Source organism: Diabrotica virgifera, chromosome 9 (assembly GCF_917563875.1).
Source record: "Diabrotica virgifera virgifera chromosome 9, PGI_DIABVI_V3a".
NCBI lineage: Eukaryota > Metazoa > Arthropoda > Insecta > Coleoptera > Chrysomelidae > Diabrotica > Diabrotica virgifera.
In genome coordinates, this window is record NC_065451.1 from 157,380,929 (window position 1) to 157,395,343 (window position 14,415).

Below are 14,415 nucleotides of genomic sequence, written 5' to 3' on the forward strand. Positions count from 1 at the left end.
AAACTATAATTTCAAGAGCTCATAAATATCTCGTAATTCTGCCGCAAAAACCGATTCAATATTCCTATTGTTAAGTAGTGGGGGGCGGGCTAACTCAACCCCCCCCCCCACTAAAGTATTAAATTCCTGCTCAGTGGAACGAGCTCAAAATTTTTAGTTTGCGGAATATGAAAGCTCATAAATAGCTCATAAATCTATTTGTTTTTTAATTTTTGCAAGTGGGGGGGGGGCAGCTCAACACGGGTCTTTACTACTATATTTGTGGTTCGGCTTATGAGGCAGTTTCATTATACTCTTCTGTTTCTTACCCAGTTCTTAATATTCTCCACCTTGCATTTCCGTCGTATATCTGTACTTCTAGCTTTATCTTTTTCATTTTGCCATCGATTTTCGAAGGGTTTTTATCTCTGCTGTTTCTTTATAGCATTCTTTTGTCCTCCCTATGTCACGTTGTGTTTCTGTCGCGTATGTCATTATTGGTCCGATGACTGTTTTGTAAATTCTGCCTTTTATTTCTTTTCGATATTTTTATTTCACCACACTGTTTCATTCAGGTCATTTGCGGCTCTGTTTGCTCTATCTATGTAAAATCTATTCACTTGATCTTCCACTTCTGTTTCGAGCTTTCTGTAGTTACATAGTGTGCTACATACCTAGATTTTGAAACTCCAACACTTGTTCCATTATCTTATCCTCCAGCTCTAATTTACATATTTTAGATTTGCTGTTATAACCAAAAATTTGGTCTTTTTTGAAAAAATTAACATGTTAAATTTTCTAGCGGTTATATTAAATTAGTGCAGCATATGTTTTAAAATAATCTTCACTTTGTAACAGGTACAAAGGTCATTGATATATCACCCCTTAATTTTTTGTGTTAAGACCTTTAAGTGCGTCCCTAGTATTTATTTTGCTCTACCCTGTATACTCAGTCCGTTAATCATGTGTTGTGTTTCGGAGTATTACGTAATTCGTTTTCTCACTATGTTAAATTGATTTTGCGTTCTCAGGATTTTAGCGTGGAATTGGACCATCTGATTTTTTTTGTTTGTCTTCGGCTAAGCATCAAAAGAGTTTAATGGTTTTTCGAGACGAAAGTCTGACACTTTGTTGATAAGTGGTATTCATTAAGCTCAGATTACTGTCGCTACCGACTTTGAGACTGTGAGAAATGTTTATCTTATAACGATAAGAGCTATGAGAGTGTCCAGCGAGGCCAGATATAGTTTGAGTCGATTCAGCTGTTTTCATGGGAAGAGTAGGTGGTACGAGGTATTGAGATCTGCTTGTTTGTTTTTTTTCTGTTGATTGGTCGAGCTGTTTTGGTATACGCCAGAGGGATTAACCATGAGCGTAATTGGCAATTTTCTATTGGACAATATTTAGATTGATTGAGTGTCAAGTCTGTTAATTGGTCGTTGAATTGTTGATGGAGAGATTTAATGATTTCTGGAGAGGGCGTTGAATTCTAGAAGATTGGAGTTTGGGGAGATCGGTACATTTAGTTCTGTTAGAGTCGTCATGAAGTGAAGTCTAGTTTTGAGTTGCAGTCAGTTTCCAGTTTAAAATGTAGTTACCAGTTTCTTTGGCCGGCTGATATTTACCTCAGCTCGGCGATGCATTGCGGTATACAACGGAACTCCGGCAATTTTCGCTATTGTTAGGCGGATGCCGATATTGTTGTACCACTTTTGGTATTTTTTTACATGCAGTCAGAAGTTATTTAGAGGTTTTTTGTTAGCAGTTTCTAACATTGCCGTAAAATCCTGAAACAGTTTTGCCTTTTTTTCATCCAGTTTAATATACTGAAGAAATAATAAGCTTTTCCAATATTTTTCTGTTCGAGTAGTGCTAATTTGTTTTTGAGAAATACAATCAATGCTGAATTTTTCTATGAACTATGGAATTATTTTATGAACTATGTGAAGTAACCTGATGTACTTTTATTGTATCATTTCATTTGTAAAGTGACATTTAGTGAGTGAATTTGTGCCTTGGACTTAGAACAACCAAGAAGATTCTGGTTAACAAGACTGATAAACAAGGTATTGTTTGTAATAAAATGAGTTAGGTGAGCTAACTAAATGACCAACAACGATTATAATTTATTGAATTACAGGACAATGGGAAACTTTTTACTTGAACATAACTTGTATAACTGACATTATATTTTATAATTTTCTGACATTACATCTTCTATATTGTCAATACATAGAGTATGTGCAACTATAGAGAAACATCTACTTTTAACGTTGTATATTGTAACACTCTCCCTCAACGTGAAAAGTAGATAAGCCAAACAATTTTGGTTTCTTTCTAACACGCATATTGTAACGCTTAGATTCTTGAACACCATCATCGCTTCTTTCTTCTATATTCACTTCTTGATTTTCACTCGTACTTTCTGCACTTTCCATATTCTCAGATTTCACAATTTCATTCATACCAGTTTTCACTTCTTCGGAGTTTTCATGTACACCAAAACATTCCGACTGATTCTGGTTCACTGATTCGGCTTTAACTTCAAAAATTCGCAAATTTCATGTAACCTCAGGTTTCAATCGTACGTCGTGGCTCGATACTATTCTTCTTTCAGATGGAATCCATATTCTAAAACCATCCCTGTCATTCACGTAACCAACTAAATAACCATGTATCGCCTTGTCATCAAATTTACTGCGTAAATACTTGTTTACGTGAACATAACATTCAGTGCCAAATATTCTTAAATGTTTCAAACTCCCAACTGGCTTTCCATACCACAATTCATAGGGACTTGTATTCTCAATTGATGATTTTCCTGTGCGATTCAGAAGATGCACTGCAGTATTACATGCTTCTGCCCACAATTCTTTGGACAACTTGCATGGGTTTAACATGGAACGAGCACACTCTAAAATGGTACGGTTTTCCCTTTCAGCAACACCATTCTGCTGAGGTATATAGGGTGGAATGATACAATGCTCTATACCTCTACTCGCAAGAAGTTCAGATACCTTTCTATTGTCAAACTCTCTCCGTCCATCACATCTCAGTTGCTTTACTACATGGCCATTTGTGTTTGCTTCATTTAAAAATTTTTCTAAGAAGGTACATACCTCACTTTTGTGTTTCATAAAGAAAACTTTCCGAAACTTACTAAAGTCATCTTTAAAACATACGTAATAACGTGCTCTTCCTAGTGATTCTATAGACATGGGTCCATTCACATCTGCATGGATCTGCTCACCAGTAACTTGTGGTCGATTGATCCTAGTTTTAAATGTCTAGCAAAGTGTCCCATATTTCACTAGCATGAGTACATGTCAACACCAGCTCGGCAACAGTTTTTCCTAGCGTACCTGCTAACAAACTTGCCGCTTTTGCATCGTCTTTTAACCATTGTTGGTGCTTGTCTACTTCCAATGAAGTTGAATTTTCAGCAACCTCGGGACACTTACACGTACCGTTCACAATGTCTTCAAGTGCATACGCTCGTAATAACATCGAAACGTGCCACTTCCATTTTGCCCACTCTTCAGGACCCTCAAGTTTATCGACTTGAATTTTATCATCGTTATTGCTGATCGCCATATTTTTTCACCTGTTCACAGTTCACGTGAACTGGACCCGTAACCTGTTATAAAATGAGTTAGGTGAGCTAACTAAATGACCAACAACGATTATAATTTATTGAATTACAGGACAATAGGAAACTTTTTACTTGAACATAACTTGTATAACTGACATTATATTTTATAATTTTCTGACATTACATCTTCTATATTGTCAATACATAGAGTATGTGCAACTATAGAGCAATATCTACTTTTAACGTTATATATTGTAACATTGTTTTTGTAAACTTTTTATTTTCTTTTTTTGGTAATCAAGATCTCTATTTGTCCACCGTAAGGCAAGCCGCACACCAAAGAAACATGAAACGAAAAAGATGTTTCATGAAAAGAAAACACTGCTAAACAAATCTCAAAGTCCGCCTACCAATGAAACGAGTGTGATTCATGCTCATGACACATTTTTATTTTCGGAGAGTTTCATAAATGGCCGGACGTATATTTGTTTAGCAGTGGTTTATTTCCATGAAACGTAATTTACGTTTCATGTTTCTTTGATGTGCGGCCGGGATAAGAGATCACAAATTTAATTTCTTTTTGTCTTAATAAATAATGTTTCATTTGCTAAATACAATCTTATTATTTCTCTTTTCCTTCTCTCTTGTATCGTAAGTATAACAAAGAATTGGCTGAATAAAGTACAACAAGGTAAGTCACGCAATATTTGCTTTCATTTAATAAAGTATTTTATATATTTTGCACTGACTATGTTTTTGTCTATTTTTTGAGCTAGCTATCTTTCTTTTAATATTTCTATTTTTTGTATATTTTGTATATTAAGGTAACCAGTGGCGCCCAATATTTTATTTCTTTTTATTTGACATTCTTGCTTTGATTTTCCTATTATTTTTATTTCTAAGCTAATAAGAGCATACTAATAACATCCCTTAAAGAACCATCCCATATCTCTTCCGATTCTGAGCAACCGAGGACTTGTTCTCCAAATTGTGTTAGCACGTCACATCTTCTTATGACATATCAACATATTCTCAAATTTTATTTTCCCAACATGTTTCACTGGCATTTGACCTGTTAATGTTACAACTTTGAGAGAGTAGTATGGCATTGTTTGCATAGCAGATTATTTTAAGTTGTTTTTCTAACATTTGGTATCCTTTTTTAATTCTTACTTTTTTATTATTTCATCAATGATCAGTTTGAACAATAAAGGACAGGGAATTCCCTGTCTTATACCAATGTCAGCTCCAATTGGGTCAGTAAATTCGTCTTATACTACTTTTACTCTTATTGTGTTGTTCTGGTAGATATTTTCGATGATTTTAATTATTCCTAGAAGTAGCTCTTTTGCGTACAATAAATGGATCCATTTGACCCTGTCAAATGCCTTATTAAGGTTCACGAAACATTATTATGCCAGTTTGCTGTATTCTAATAATTTCTCTTAAATTTGCCTCATTGCCCAGCGTCGGTGCATGATCTTCTCGATCGACAGATCGTTTTTTGCTAAATTTCATTCAATTTGTGTGTTATCACTTTGGTTATTAATTTTGATGTGTTTAATAATGTAATTCCTCTTTAATTCTCCGAGTCCGATTTGTCTCCGTTTTTGTAGAGAGGTAATAGGTTCATATAAGTTCTTCGTACTTACCAGTTATAACAACTCTTCTGCTTATTAGCGTGCCCCCACATATATTCTCGTAACCTGTTCCTGAGATCTTAAATACCGCTATAACCCATGGGAATTCAAAAGCATTGGCTTGTCTGCCACCCCAAAGTAATGCAGTTGCTTCTCCCACTTTAACTTTTTTTCCGCAAACTAAAACAATAATAAAAGTATATAGTCTTAACTTAATTATTTAAACTCTAACATTGAAGTAAAACAACTTCTAAGTATTAGGTATATTTTAATAAAATGGTAAAAAAATCCAATGAATTGCATAAAATATGTTCAGAATGAACGCCTTCGGACCTATCAGTCCATCATCAGTGAACTCGTATACTTGCTAACTAGCCCCAGAACCAAACAATGGTTATAATTATAATTCAATCTACTTTCTAAAGTAGTAAAATTGAAATGGCTTAACGCCGATGTTAGTGGATAACCTCCGGGAACATGATGAAACCCTAAAGGGAAACTTTACACAACCATCTTGGATGCAGGTCCGTTAGCCACAGATTTTTGAAGTGAAAACTTCTTTAGGGACGTTGTGCGATTTTTGGATAGAGGAAAAAGCATTGAATTCGCGACCGTCATCGCGACCGTCATCGCGACCGTCATCGCTACCGTCATTGCGACCATCATCGCTTATGCAATATGTATATTATTTGTATGTATATATAAATTGTACAGAAGTATTTAAATTTAAAATCAATGCAAAACCTATTTTAGGATGGGGAAAAAGGATTTATTTCGAGACCGTCATCGCGACCGTCATCTCTTCGGCAAAATAAATTGTGTACGTATCTATATTATGTGTATCTATACATAAATTGTATAGAAGTATTTAAATTAAAATAAATGTAAAACCTACTTTTGGACGGGGAAAAAGGATTTATTTCGCGACCGTCATCGCGACCGTCATCTCTTCGGCGAAATAAATTTTGTACGTATATGTATTGAAGTGAAAACTTCTTTAGGGACGTTGTGCACTTTTGGATGGGAAAAAGTATTAAATTGGCGACCGTCATCGCTTCGAAGAAATAAATTTTTGAAGTGAAAACTTCTTGAAGGTCGTTGTGCATTTTTTGGAGCGGGAAAAAGTATTAAATTAGCGACCGCCATCGCTTCGACGAAATAAATTTTTGAAATAAAAAAAATTGAAGGCACTCGTGGGAGTGCCGACAGAAGTGAAAACTTCTTATGGTATATACATTACGAGCTCAATGCTTTTACCCCATCCTAAAAGAAGTGCTGTACCTATATCATATACGATATACGCGATGTGTATGCCCTATGCTATTTATGTATACATACACATAATTTATATATGTACAAAATTGATTTCAGCGAAGTGATGACCATAAAGAAAAAAAAATTTATTTCGTCGAAGCGATAACGGTCGCTAATTTAATAATTTTCCCCATCCAAAAAGTGCACAACGTCCCTCAAGAAGTTTTCACTTCAAATATTTATTTCGTCGAAGCGATGATAGTTGCTAATTCATTACTTTTTTACATCGAAATAGTGCACAACGTCCCTAAATAAGTTTCACTTTAAATATTTATTTCGTCGAAGCGATTACGGCCCTAATTCTATACTTTTCCTCCATACAAAAAGTGCACAACGTCCCTAAAAAAGTTTTTACTTAAAAATTTATTTCGTCGAAGCGATGACGGTCGCCAATTTAATAATTTTTCCTTATCCAAAAAGTGCACAACGTCCCTCAAGAAGTTTTCATTTCAAAAATTTATTTCGTCGAAGCGATGAAGGTTCGCTAATATAATATTTTCCCCATCCAAAAAGTGCACAAAGTCCCTCAAGAAGTTTTCACTTCAAATATTTATTTCATCGAAGCGATGACGGTCGCTAATTTAATACTTTTTTCCATCGAAAAAGTGCACAACGTCCCTAAAAAAGTTTCACTTCAAATATTTATTTCGTCGAAGCGATGGATGACAGTCCCTAATTCAATACTTTTCGGCCATCCAAAATGTGCACAACGTCCCTAAAGAAGTTTCACTTCAAATATTTATTTCATCGAAGCGATGACGGTCCCTAATTTAGTAATTTATCCCCATCCAAAAAGTGCACAACGTCCCTAAAGAAATTTTTGACTTCAAACATTTATTTTGTCGAAGCGATAAAGGTCGCTAATTTAATATTTTTCCCCATCCAAAAAGTTCACAACGTCCCTCAAGAAGTTTCCACTTCAAAAATTGATTTCATCGAAACGACGACGATCGCTAATTTAATATTTTTTTCCATCAAAAAAGTGCACAACGTCCCTAAAGAAGTTTCACTTCAAATATTTATTTCGTCGAAGCGATGACGGTCTCTAATTCAATACTTTTCCCCCATCTAAAAATTGCACAACGTCCCTCAAGAAGTTTTCACTTTACAAATTTATTTCATCGAAGCGATGACGGTCGATAATTTAATACTTTTTTTCATCAAAAAAGAGCACAACGTCTCTAAAGAAGTTTTCACTTCAAATGTTTATTTCGTCGAAGCGATGACGGTCGCTTATTTATTACTTTCTCCCCATTCAAATTTAATAATATTTCCCCATCCAAAAAGTGCACAACGTCCCTAAAGAAGTTTTCACTTCAAAAATTTATTTCGCCGAAGCGGTGACGGTCGCTAATTCAATACTCTTCCCCATCTAAAAAGTGCACAACGTTCCCAAAAGAAGTTTTTACTTTAAAAATTTATTTAGCCGAAGCGATGACGGTCGCGATGACGTTCGCTAATTCAATACTTTTTCCCTATCTAAAAAATGCACAACGTCCCTAAAGAAATTTTCACTTCAAAAAATTATTTCGTCGAAACGATGACGGTCGCTAATTTAATACTTTTTCCCCATCCAAAAAGGTCACAACGACCCTTAAGAAGTTTTCACTTCAAAAATTTATTTCTTCGAGGCGATGACGGTCGCGATATACGTACAAAATATTTATTTCGCCGAAGAGATGACGGTCGCGATGACGGTCGCGAAATAAATTCTTTTTTTCTATCGAAAAATAGGTTTTACATTTATTTTAAATTTAAATACTTCTATACAATTTATGTATAGATACACATAATATAGAAAAGTACAAAATTTATTTCGTCGAAGAGATGACGGTCGCTATGACGGTCGCGAAATAAATCCTTTTTCACCATCCAAAAATAGGTTTCACATTTATTTTAAATTTTAATACTTCTACACAATTTATATATACATACACATAAAATATATATATGTACCTACAAAATTTATTTCGCCGGAGAGATGACGGTCGCTATGATGGTCGCGAAATTAATCTTTTGTCCCCATCGTAAAATAGGTTTTATATTTATTTTAAATTTAATACTTCTATACAATTTATATATACATACACATAATAAATTAATATATATACAAAATTTATTTCGCCGAAGAGATGACGGTCGCTATGATGGTCGCGAAATTAATCTTTTTTCCCCATCGTAAAATAGGTTTTATATTTATTTTAAATTTAATACTTCTATACAATTTATATATACATACACATAATAAATTAATATATATACAAAATTTATTTCGCCGAAGAGATGACGGTCGCTATGATGGTCGCGAAATTAATCTTTTTTCCCCATCGTAAAATAGGTTTTACATTTATTATAAATTTAAATACGTCTACACAATGTATATAATGAGCGATGACGGTCGCAATGACGGTCGCAATGACGGTCGCAATGACGGTCGCAATGACGGTCGCAATGACGGTCGCAATGACGGTCGCGATGAGGGTCGCGATGACGGTCGCGAATTCAATGCTTTTTCCCCTATCCAAAGAAAGTGCACAACGTGCCTAAAGAAGTTTTCACTTCAAAAATTTCTTTAGGGACGTTGTGCACTTTTTAGATGGGGAAAAAGTATTGAATTAGCGACCGTCATCGCGACCGTTATCGCTTCGGCGAAATACATTTTTGAAGTGAAAACTTCTTTAGGGATGTTGTGCACTTTTTAGATGGGGAAAAATTATTAAATTAGCGACCGTCATCACTTCGACGAAATAAATTTTTGAAGTGAAAACTTCTTTAGGGATGTTGTGCACTTTTTGGATGTAAAAAAGTAATAAATTAGCGACCGTTATGGCTTCGACGAAATAAACATTTGAACAGAAAAGTTGTTTAGGGACGTTGTGCTCTTTTTGGATGTAAAAAAGTATGAAACTAGCGACTGTCATCGCGACCGTCATCGCATCGATGAAATAAATTTTTGAAGTGAAAATTTCTTGAGGGACGTTGTACACTTTTTGCATAGGGAAAAATTATTAAATTAGCGACCGTCATCGCTTCGACGAAATAAATTTTTGAAGTGAAAACTTCTTTAGGGACGTTGTGCACTTTTTGGTTGGGAAAAAGTAATAAATTAGAGACCATCATCGCTTCGACGAAATAAATATTTGAAGTGAAACTTCTTTGAAATTTTTGAAGTGAAAACTTCTTTAGGGATGTAGTGCACTTTTTGGATGGGAAAAAGTATTAAATTACCGAACGTCATCGCGACCATCACCGCTTCGACGAAATAAATATTTGAAGTGAAAACTTCTTGAGGGACTTTGTGCACTTTTTGGATGGGGAAAAAGTATTAAATTAGCGACCGTCATCGCTTCGACGAAATAAATTTTTGAATTGAAAATTTCTTTAGGGACGTTGTGCACTTCTTGGATGTGGAAAAAGTATTGAATTTGCGACCGTCATCACTTCTCTGAAATAAATTTTGTACGTATATAAATCATGTGTATGTATACATAAATAGCATAGGGCATCGCGTATATGATATAGATATAGCACTTCTTTTTGGATGGGGAAAAAGCATTGAGCTCGTAATTTATATACTATAAGAAGTTTTCACTTCTGTCGGCACTCCCACGAGTGCCTTCAATTTTTTTATTTTATTTTTACCTTTATCTATTAAATTTGTTATATTTATATCTATTTCATTTAAATGGCTATATTTGTTGTTTTCAAGTAGATTATGAGTAATTTAATTATTTCCATTTCATGATAACTTAGTAGATATTCTATACTAATTGTAAAATACACTTGGGTCTGTCGTAGATTGTACTATAATTGGTCTATGTATCTCTCGTTAATTTTGTATTAAAACAAATATGATTCAAATCTCTAATGGAAACATCACACAAGCAAACTGATGAATTAACTATTCCTTATTTGTGCAGATGTGCCTCAAATTTTCCATGTCAAGTTTTTAATCTCACGATAGTAGAAATATCGAGCTTTGTCAGGTTATACTTAAATATTTATATATTCAGGTGGCGAAGGAAGTTCTTGATATAAAGAAAAATATAAATTTTTTGTCCTTATCTAATTGTTGACCATGAATGCTGTATTATTTTTTCCTTGCTTATTTTCTAGCGCGTAGTATTCTGTGTAATTTTTTTTTAATATTTCGTTCTCCCCTCCATCTTACTTCTTGTAGTGTTAGTATGTCGATTATGTATCTTTGCATTTCTCTTGCTACCTCTTCAATTTTTCCTGGTCTCAATAAGGTTTGCGCGTTCCAGGTTCCTAATTTCATTTTATTTTGCTTCTTGTTTTTTGTTTATCCCTTTTTCTTATGTTCGATTTATTGTTCTCTTTTAGTGCTAGTTTTGTCACCTTGTGTCAGTCATCGTTTTCCTCAGTTTTCTTTGCATATTCGTTTGCCGGATTGTTTTAGTGATACTAGTAGCAGAGTTCTAGTAGTTTGTTCTTTTTTATGTTCTACTTTTACATTAAATGTTACATAAATTTTATGAAATCCCCGTTTTTGTCTTTGCGCCAGTCTTTTTGTGATCCTGGATATTTTCGTCACCTGCTGGTGGTATCTCAGTATATGTTCTTCCTCTAGGTTTTCCTTGAGGTATTAGTATTCTTAGTTTCGTTTTGTGTCTGTTTTATCCTATATCCTAAGCTTTCTACAGTATTATATGTTTTATCATCTATGTTTAAGTAGTTATAAATTAGTAACGCCTTCCGTTCCTTTTCTATTGGTTCCTTTGTGTTGTTTAATTACAATAATTTCTTTATTTCTTCTTCTTCGTCTACGGCACTACAGTCCAAATTGAGCCTTGGCCTCCTTTATTGTTTGCCTCCAACCTTGTTTGTCTGTGGCTGCTCTTCTCCATACACGGACTTCTAAAAGTGCTTGTACGTAGCTGCTTACTGTGTCTTCCCAGTGCTTTCTTGGCTTTCCAACGTTTAGTGCCCTTTTTGGTAGCCTCTCCTCTCCCATGAAAAACAGCGGAACGAATAACACCAGTTCCTTCAACTTATAATCGAGGGTAAAATTGAACGCAAGAGAGGAATAGGACGCAAGAAAATGTCCTGGCTCCGAAACATAAGGCAATGGACAGGGATTTACGACATTAAATCTCTGATACACATTGCAAGAAACAGAGAGTTAATGGAAAATGTGATCATTAACATCCATTAGTGAATTTGCATCTGAAGAAGAAGAAGATCCTCTCTCATTATTTTATCACATATCCGGCCGATTGCAATCTTTGGTAAAGCTCGTGTTCCCTCACAGGTCCTAGTATTCTTCTCAGTTACTTTCATTTCGGAGTAGTTTTACAGGCAGGCAAAGCGAGAGGTTGTGGGGCCGTTGTGTTTGGCGATAAGGTAAATTCGGAATCGAAACATATCACAATAAAAACACCGGTTTTTAAAAGACCTATCGTTATCGATAATCGTTAAAGATAAAAAGTGTACTTGTGCGAAATAAAAAATAGACTTTAAAGTGTATATAATAATATTTATATTAGTGCTGACGATAACATCTACTAATTTAATTTAAAATGGCCAGTGGCGGAACAATTCGAAAGGAAACCAATAGAAGGAACGAATATAGTAGCGACGAAGAATCGAATAATAAAAAATATAAAGGGGATGAATTGTATTTTGAAAAGAGTAATATGACGAGACGAACACGGAATAAAAGCAACGATAAAAATGAAGAGATGATAAAAATGATGCGGGAAGTTATGTGGAAAAATGATGGCAGAAATAAGAACCATACGGAAAGACCAAAAGGAAACGATGGAATATATTAAAGAGCTAAAAGAAAACAACAAAAAATTGGAAGAAGGTTTGAAAATGGCAAACAAAAGAATAGAACAATTGGAAAAAGATAGACGGAGAAATAATATAGTACTAAAGGGCCTAACACTGGATCCTAACGACAGAAAACCAGTAAAGGAGTCAGTAGAACACTTCATAGGAAGAAATCTGAAATTACAGGTCAAACTTAGAGGAGCGGTGAAGATCGGAGACCAAATTTTTGTAGCAGAAATGGAAAACCTAACGGATAAGCTAAGTGTACTAAAAAACAAAGGAAAACTGAAGAATCTACAGGGACAAAAGGTGTATATAGAATCAGATTTAACAAGAAAGGAAAGGGAAATACAAGCAAAAATTAGGAAAATGGCAAAAGAAGAAAAAGACAAAGGTAATACTACGAAGATAGGATATATGAAACTGGAGATTAATGGGAAAGAGTAGAAATGGGACCATAATAATGAAAAAATTATACAAATTCACAGAAACATCGGGGAAAGGGCTCCAAAAAAGTAATAAAAAATAATGAGACCGGACACACAACAATGACGACCAAGGTAATGAATGGGAAAAGCGATAGGGAAAAAGATGATGCACAGGTAAACAAGGATGAAAATAAAAGAAGGGGAAAGCTAGATTGCAGAAAAAATGAGAGATAAAAATGGGAACATGGAATGTGAGAAGCATCAACGGAAAAGAGGAAGAACTGGTAGAAGAAATGATAAAACAAAAAATAGAAATACTAGGAATAACGGAAACGAAGATGAAAGGAAAAGGTCTTAAGAAAATACACAAAGGATATTGGTTACTTTGGGTAGGAGCGGATACAAAAGAGAGAGCAAAAGAAGGAGTCGGGATAATAATTGCACCGAACAGACTACAACACGTTATAGAAGAAACATATGTTAACCAGAGAATATTATCGGTGAAAATGAAACTGATGGACGAAGAAATATGGACAATAATAACAGCCTACGGAGTAAATGAAGATGCAAGAAAGGAAGAGAAAGATAAATTTTTCGAAGAGCTCCAAATGCAAATTGATAATGGGGAAGAAAACATAATTGTAATGGGAGATCTAAACGGTAGAGTCGGAAACAACAACAGCGGAATAGAGGAGTGCATGGGAAAAGAAGGAGAAGAAATACTAAACAGAAATGATGAAAGAATAATAGAAATATGTATGGAGGACAAACTAGTTTTAACAAATACAAAGTTTAAACATAAAGAAGTACACAAATACACGAGAGTACAAGACAGCAGAAACGAAAAATCAATCATAGATTACTTTTTGGTAAGCAGCAACAAATGGAAAAGAGTACAGGATACGAAAGTGAAAAGATGCTCAGAGATTGGCAGTGACCAACATCTAGTAATAATGAGAATTAGAACAACAGAAGAAAAAGAAGAGAAGAGAAGAAATGTAGTAAACGAAAAAATAAAAAGTTACAAATTAAAAGAGGAAAGATATAAGAAGAAATTCCAAGAAAAATTAGATAATACTTTAAAAGGTAGGGCAAAAAATACAAATATAGAAGATAAATGGGAATATCTAAAAACCAGCATAATCAAAGCAGCTGAGGAAACTTGTGGGAAAGCAAAAATAGCAAATACTAACATGAGGAGAACGGAATGGTGGACGGAAGAAATACGAGAGAAAATAAAGGACAAAAAAGAAAAATGGAAGAGATGCCTAAGTACAAAACACTCGGAAGATTACGAGGCATATAAAGAAAAAAGGAAAGAGGTTAAAATAGCTGTGAAAGCAGGAAAGGAAAGGTCATGGGAGAGATTTGGACAAAAAAATTATAGGGAAAACCAAAAACTCTCCTACGGCGCATTAAAACAACTCAGACAAAAGAAAGAGCACACGATGCCGAATATAAAAGACAAGAATGGAAATATACTAACAGAAGAAAAACAAATAATGAAAAGATGGAGAGAACATTTCAAAGAGCTAACTCATGCAGACACGGACAACATAGGGGAGACAAGAAAGGAATGAAGAACAACAAGTGGAATCCATAACAAGAGAGGAATTAGAGAAAGCAATAGAAAGAGTAAAATTGGGCAAAGCACCAGGCAAGGATC

The 14,415-nt window shown here is 34.6% G+C and overlaps 1 protein-coding gene across 3 annotated transcripts in view; it reads right to left on the reverse strand.

The window, feature by feature from the left end:
- LOC126891729 (uncharacterized) overlaps positions 1 to 14,415 on the reverse strand; it is a 196,920-nt gene that overhangs the window by 140,750 nt on the left and 41,755 nt on the right. For all 3 annotated transcript variants that reach the window (XR_007700525.1, XM_050661005.1, XM_050661004.1), the window contains exon 5: positions 5,224 to 5,391. Coding sequence is in view for 2 of the 3 variants with exons in the window: in XM_050661005.1 (XP_050516962.1) it covers positions 5,224 to 5,391 (168 nt within the window). In the remaining variant the exon portion in view is untranslated. The remainder of the gene's footprint in view (positions 1 to 5,223; positions 5,392 to 14,415) is intronic.